This window comes from Nerophis ophidion, linkage group LG28 (genome assembly GCF_033978795.1).
Source record: "Nerophis ophidion isolate RoL-2023_Sa linkage group LG28, RoL_Noph_v1.0, whole genome shotgun sequence".
NCBI lineage: Eukaryota > Metazoa > Chordata > Actinopteri > Syngnathiformes > Syngnathidae > Nerophis > Nerophis ophidion.
Window position 1 is genome coordinate 6499978 of NC_084638.1, and position 7500 is coordinate 6507477.

The 7500-nt window shown below is 38.0% G+C and overlaps 1 protein-coding gene and 1 long non-coding RNA gene across 6 annotated transcripts in view; one reads left to right on the plus strand and one right to left on the minus strand.

Moving 5' to 3' along the window:
* The window catches only part of col15a1b (collagen, type XV, alpha 1b), an 84692-nt gene that overhangs the window by 16748 nt on the left and 60444 nt on the right, over positions 1-7500 (minus strand). For all 5 annotated transcript variants that reach the window (XM_061891450.1, XM_061891448.1, XM_061891447.1 and 2 more), the window contains 9 exons: positions 7323-7358; positions 7156-7239; positions 4638-4703; positions 2352-2387; positions 2032-2094; positions 1736-1825; positions 896-931; positions 750-803; positions 512-568 (listed from right to left, as the gene is read on the minus strand). In XM_061891450.1, the coding sequence (XP_061747434.1) occupies positions 512-568; positions 750-803; positions 896-931; positions 1736-1825; positions 2032-2094; positions 2352-2387; positions 4638-4703; positions 7156-7239; positions 7323-7358 (522 nt within the window). The remainder of the gene's footprint in view (positions 1-511; positions 569-749; positions 804-895; positions 932-1735; positions 1826-2031; positions 2095-2351; positions 2388-4637; positions 4704-7155; positions 7240-7322; positions 7359-7500) is intronic.
* The window catches only part of LOC133545670 (uncharacterized), a 31801-nt gene that overhangs the window by 16572 nt on the left and 7729 nt on the right, over positions 1-7500 (plus strand). Inside the window, exon 5 of the long non-coding RNA XR_009804910.1 lies at positions 2038-2117. This is a non-coding gene — a long non-coding RNA (uncharacterized LOC133545670). The remainder of the gene's footprint in view (positions 1-2037; positions 2118-7500) is intronic.

Here is a 7500-nt window from a genome sequence, read left to right on the forward strand (position 1 = left end):
ACAAGTTACAGTTTAGAAAAGTTCCTTCTGGACTGAAAACCTATTTTTAGAAATGGTTTCCTATATTGAAAAAAAAAAGATTATTGAAAATGATGAATGGTTTTAGGATGGGGATGATTAAGAATGATTTAGATGCACCCTTAAAGAATATTCCAGAATTCTTTGCTGGAATTTACTTTACAGCCCAACAGTTGCAAACTATTCATAAAAAAGTATTTGATCCCCGAGCAAAACATGGATTTTTATTTACTGTAAAAAGTAAAAAAAAAACACACTCAAGTCAAAAGTGTCAGCAGGAGGAACTTTGCTCTGTTTTGAGGCTGTCGCTTGGCAGCTTGAAACAGTAACGAGCTGCTGTGGTTTTACTTGTGGACTGACTTTGCCACCTATCTTTTTTAGTTTTTGGAGCAGATTGGCTCCTTCTCACACGCTCTTCTTCTTGCTTACTTCATCAAATCTAATATAGGAACAGTTTTAGTCGCCATCCAGTCCAAAAACTGCTCTCTCTTACCGCTTGGCCGACAGAATCTCCTTTTTCTCCTTTTCTGCCAATCATGCCAGGTCGTCCCTGCGGGGAGAAGACCACCATCAGTACCATTTAACCAGAGGACTTTTTGCATCTGCTCACAGATGCCACCTGGTGGTCGTTTGAGCACACTGCAGCTCGTCCTGAATATATTAACCAACCTTCGGTCACACGCAAGATTCTCACAGGCAAAAACCCACTTAAATAAGTGAAAATGACTCACTGAGCGCCCGGGGAAGCCATACTCTCCTTTTTGTCCTGGAGGTCCATGTGGGCCCTGAAACAGCCATCAACATCTTCTCAATATGAACATTCATAATGTTCTTTTTAATATTTGATTCATCCTTGTGGTGATTCCCATCCACTCACCATTGGTCCAGCAGGTCCAGGAAAACCACGGTCACCCTGTCAGAGGAATAATAGAATATTAGCAGCTCGTGTGTCCATGACCATGACTTCTGTTTTGTTTGATCAGCCATTTTACTGCCACGTTACAGACACTGTTTGGAAACAATTAAGTAAATAAACATTTACAAAATATTTGTGTAAATAACTAATTTCACAACCTATATATTTGCAACTTATAATCCAGTGCGGCTAATATATGGAAAATATTGTTTTCTTTTAAAAATGTAGTGGGTGTGGCCTATTTATGGGTGCACTCTATAGTTCGGAAAATATGATATGTGCCTCAATTATGTTAGAGTAATTTTCCCTATTTATTTAGTTATGGAATATAAACATAATAATTCAACATCTCCTTTCAGCAATATCATTTTGTAATTTAAAGCCGCTGGATGACACAAGTGGCTGATAAAACAAATTCAATTAATGCCTTCTGGTGTCTGCTGGTGGTTTTTTATTTATGTTAATTTTTCGTGTAGTTAATATGCTTTTATAATATACCTCCTACACGAATAAAAATGTTGCAATACTTATTTTTGGTATTTGATTCAGTCCAAAGGCGTTAATGCGCTGCATTGTTGTCTATAGATTGTGAGTATATGTTGCAGGAAGTGTGTTACGTAATATCAACATTACACAGGATCATGATGAAGTGACTCTGAAGGGAAATGAGTGTTTCCATGGGCAAGGTCGTGCATGCAACATCCTCATTGAAATAGGGCGGTCTTAGTAGATCACACGCCATTTTGCACTTTTCATTTGGAGCAACTGGAGTAGGTCATTAGAGGTGAACTTCTGTGTAACCTGGTTGCCTTTAGGACCCTGGGGGCTCCTTGGTGCAGCTGAGAGGGATCCATCAGCAGCAATGGTGACCCCTGGCTCGCCCTTTGCACCCTGGTAGAAAAAAACATCAACTATGTACTGTATATATGTATATGTATATGTATATACATAACTATGTATCTATATATATTTACAAAATAGAAATATATTGCAATGTGGCCCTTGGTGGGAGGAGTGTGGCCCCCTGATGTAAAGTGTTGTTGCCATAAAGCAGTTGCTTTAGTGTCAGTTAGATTTACTACAGTTTGTCTTCTCACCTTCAGCCCTGCTGGCCCCTGGATGCCGCTGGGGCCCATGTTTCCCTTTGGCCCTCTGGGACCCTGGGACGGGAAAAAGAATCCAGGTGAGAGTGACTTGAACATAAGACACTGGGGGTTCAAATGATGTCATACAGTTCATGTTTCACCTGCCCTGGAAACACCTTTTGATTATTTGTAATTATTATTATGATAGTACATAGTAATACACACATTAAGATAGTATTTGGTCATGTGTAATTATCATGATAGTACATAGTAATACAGACATTAAGATAGTATTTGCTTAGGTGGAAGAGGAGAAGGGAAAATGATCTTACAGGAAATCCAGCTTTGCCAGGCAGACCCTCAGGACCCTGCAATACAACACATGTCACAGATGTTCATTATTACACTATTATTACACTATTCATTATTACATTATTATTAGTACACTATTCATTATTACATTATTCATTATTACATTATTATTAGTACACTATTCATTATTACACTATTCATTATTACATTATTATTAGTACACTCTGTACTGGACTCTCGCGACTGTGTTGGATCCATTATGGATTGATCTTTCACAGTATCATGTTCTCATATGTTCTCATAGTCATCAGTATCATCAGTATCACAGTATCATGTTCATGTTCAGGGACGGCGTGGCGCAGTGGGAGAGTGGCCGTGCGCAACCCGAGGGTCCCTGGTTCAAATCCCACCTAGTACCAACCTCGTCACGTCCGTTGTGTCCTGAGCAAGACACTTCACCCTTGCTCCTGATGGCTGCTGGTTGGCGCCTTGCATGGCAGCTCCCTCCATCAGTGTGTGAATGTGTGTGTGAATGGGTAAATGTGGAAGTAGTGTCAAAGCGCTTTGAGTACCTTGAAGGTAGAAAAGCGCTATACAAGTACAACCCATTTATCATAGTCATCATTGTCACCGACGTCCCACTGGGTGTGAGTTTTCCTTGCCCTTATGTGGGCCTACCGAGGATGTCGTAGTGGTTTGTGCAGCCCTTTGAGACACTAGTGATTTAGGGCTATATAAGTAAACATTGATTGATACACTATTCATTATTACACTATTCATTCTTAACCAATAATTATTACACTATTCATTATTACACTAATAATTATTACACTAATTATTATTACACTAATATTAAACTATTCATTATTAACCAATAATTATTACACTAATCATTATTACACAAATATTACACTATTCATTATTAACCAATAATTATTAAACTATTCTTAACCAATAATTATTACACTATTCATTATTACACTATTCATTATTAACCAATAATTATTACACTATTCATTATTTACTAATAATTAGTACACTATTAATATTAACCAATAATTATTACACTTATGATTATTACACTATTATTAACTTGTTAATTGTTAACTTAATTATTAATCTATTAATTATTAACCCATTAGTTATTACACTATTAATTGTCAACCAATTATTTTTTCACAAATAATTATTACTCTATTAATTCACTATTATTAATCTATTAAGTTTTAATTACACTTTTAATTATTAACCCATAATTATCACACAGTTATTACACTGTTAATTATTACACAATTATTATTAACATATTAATTATTAACCCATTAGTAATTACACTGTTTTTAACCAATAATTATTACACAAATATTTTTTACTCTATTAATTCACTATTAATTATTAACCTATTAATATTACACTTTTAATTATTAACCCATAGCTATTATACTATTAATTATTACGCTGTTAATTATTACACAATTATTATAGATTATTAATCTATTAATTAACCTATTAATTATTACATTATTTATTATTAACCAATAGTTATTACTCTATTAACAATAACACTGTTATTAACCAATAATTATTACACTATCAATTATTACACTATTATCTATTACACTATTCATATTACACTATTAATTATTAATCTATTAATTATTACACTATTAATAATTACCCTATTAATTATGACACTATTAATTATTACACTATTAATTATATATATATATATATATTATCACTGTATAATTATTACACTACTAATTTATTAATCTATTAATTTTTGCACTATTCATAACGCTATTATTACACTATTCATAATTACACTATTAATTATCAATCTAATTATTACACTATTAATTATGACACTTAATTATTACACTATATATTATGAATCTATTGATTATTACACTATTTATTATTGATAAAAAGACTGAAAGGCGGCACTTTAACAGGACCACAGCTTGCAGAGGCCAGCATTGAAAGAGGATGTTGCTTGGTAGCAAACATGGCATCCGGGAGTCACATGACTGACTGACTGACTGAGTGAGTGAGTGAGTGAGTGAGTGAGTGAGTGGCTTGTGACCAATGGCTTAGGAGATCCTCTGGTCACGTGACTCCAGGACGCCATACACATTCTCTCTCTCCCTCTCTCTCTCTCTCTCTCTCTCTCTCTCTCTCTCTCTCTCTCTCTCTCTCTCTCTCTCTCTCTCTCTCTATCTACACACACAACTGTGACTGTCTGTGCTGGCAATGAGAGAAGTCAGCGTGAAGCTTGTGCTGTGATTATTGCTGCAGTCACTCACGGCCAGGCCCGGTGGTCCTCTGATCTCTGTCAGGTTGAACACACCTGTTGTCATGTTGACCAGCACCTGTGTAAACACATCATTACTACTTCTCTCATTCTATTCATAAAAGAAACATTCTTACACTTGAAAAATACTTTACGCACCTGTACTGCAACATTGGGGATTTAACTGTACATGTACTGTAAGTAGGTAGCTACTGTAGCAAACAGTGTAAGTAGGTAGCTACTGTAGCAAACAGTGTAAGTAGGTAGCTACTGTAGCAAACAGTGTAAGTGGGTAGCTACTGTAGCAAACAGTGTAAGTAGGTAGCTACTGTAGCAAACAGTGTAAGTAGGTAGCGACTGTAGCAAACAGTGTAAGTAGGTAGCTACTGTAGCAAACAGTGTAAGTAGGTAGCTACTGTAGCAAACAGTGTAAGTAGGTAGCTACTGTAGCAAACAGTGTAAGTAGGTAGCTACTGTAGCAAACAGTGTAAGTAGGTAGCTACTGTAGCAAACAGTGTAAGTAGGTAGCTACTGTAGCAAACAGTGTAAGTAGGTAGCTACTGTAGCAAACAGTGTAAGTAGGTAGCTACTGTAGCAAACAGTGTAAGTAGGTAGCGACTGTAGCAAACAGTGTAAGTAGGTAGCGACTGTAGCAAACAGTGTAAGTAGGTAGCGACTGCAGCAAACAGTGTAAGTAGGTAGCGACTGTAGCAAACAGTGTAAGCAGGTAGCTACTGTAGCAAACAGTGTAAGTAGGTAGCTACTGTAGCAAACAGTGTAAGTAGGTAGCGACTGTAGCAAACAGTGTAAGTAGGTAGCTACTGTAGCAAACAGTGTAAGTAGGTAGCTACTGTAGCAAACAGTGTAAGTAGGTAACGACTGTAGCAAACAGTGTAAGTAGGTAACGACTGTAGCAAACAGTGTAAGTAGGTAGCGACTGTAGCAAACAGTGTAAGTAGGTAGCTACTGTAGCAAACAGTGTAAGTAGGTAGCTACTGTAGCAAACAGTGTAAGTAGGTAGCTACTGTAGCAAACAGTGTAAGTAGGTAGCGACTGTAGCAAACAGTGTAAGTAGGTAGCGACTGTAGCAAACAGTGTAAGTAGGTAGCTACTGTAGCAAACAGTGTAAGTAGGTAGCGACTGTAGCAAACAGTGTAAGTAGGTAGCGACTGTAGCAAACAGTGTAAGTGGGTAGCGACTGTAGCAAACAGTGTAAGTGGGTAGCGACTGTAGCAAACAGTGTAAGTGGGTAGCTACTGTAGCAAACAGTGTAAGTGGGTAGCTACTGTAGCAAACAGTGTAAGTGGGTAGCTACTGTAGCAAACAGTGTAAGTGGGTAGCTACTGTAGCAAACAGTGTAAGTGGGTAGCTACTGTAGCAAACAGTGTAAGTGGGTAGCGACTGTAGCAAACACTGTAAGTGGGTAGCGACTGTAGCAAACACTGTAAGTAGGTAGCGACTGTAGCAAACAGTGTAAGTAGGTAGCGACTGTAGCAAACAGTGTAAGTAGGTAGCTACTGTAGCAAACAGTGTAAGTAGGTAGCTACTGTAGCAAACAGTGTAAGTAGGTAGCTACTGTAGCAAACAGTGTAAGTAGGTAGCTACTGTAGCAAACAGTGTAAGTAGGTAGCGACTGTAGCAAACAGTGTAAGTAGGTAGCGACTGTAGCAAAAAGTGTAAGTAGGTAGCTACTGTAGCAAACAGTGTAAGTAGGTAGCTACTGTAGCAAACAGTGTAAGTAGGTAGCTACTGTAGCAAACAGTGTAAGTAGGTAGCTACTGTAGCAAACAGTGTAAGTAGGTAGCTACTGTAGCAAACAGTGTAAGTAGGTAGCTACTGTAGCTACAGTGTAAGTAGGTAGCTACTGTAGCTACAGTGTAAGTAGGTAGCGACTGTAGCAAACAGTGTAAGTAGGTAGCGACTGTAGCAAACAGTGTAAGTAGGTAGCTACTGTAGCAAACAGTGTAAGTAGGTAGCTACTGTAGCAAACAGTGTAAGTAGGTAGCTACTGTAGCAAACAGTGTAAGTAGGTAGCGACTGTAGCAAACAGTGTAAGTAGGTAGCGACTGTAGCAAACAGTGTAAGTAGGTAGCTACTGTAGCAAACAGTGTAAGTAGGTAGCTACTGTAGCAAACAGTGTAAGTAGGTAGCTACTGTAGCAAACAGTGTATGTAGGTAGCGACTGTAGCCAACAGTGTATGTAGGTAGCGACTGTAGCCAACAGTGTAAGTAGGTAGCTACTGTAGCAAACAGTGTAAGTAGGTAGCTACTGTAGCAAACAGTGTAAGTAGGTAGCTACTGTAGCCAACAGTGTATGTAGGTAGCTACTGTAGCCAACAGTGTAAGTAGGTAGCTACTGTAGCAAACAGTGTAAGTAGGTAGCTACTGTAGCAAACAGTGTAAGTAGGTAGCTACTGTAGCAAACAGTGTAAGTAGGTAACTACTGTAGCAAACAGTGTAAGTAGGTAGCTACTGTAGCAAACAGTGTAAGTAGGTAGCGACTGTAGCAAACAGTGTAAGTAGGTACTTACATCTGCCAGACTAATGACAGGCCCCGGAGGTCCAGGGGCCCCAGGGGGTCCCATGATGCTGAGTCCATCCACTCCACAATCTCCCTGCAGGAAGCAGAAAGTACTTTTACTTAGTGGTTGTATTGAGGAGCAGTAAAAACATTAGGCGTAGAAACAAGTCGAATGACCTTTGGCCCTGGAGCACCTTTTTCTCCTTTGATGCCCTGCAGACAAAGACCACAAAATAAATGTATTTATTACACCAACTCATACATGATTATATATTTATCATGTTATACATGGAAACAACTACAACATCATAAACTCATAATGGACAATACATACATATGTTGTACATGTAAACAT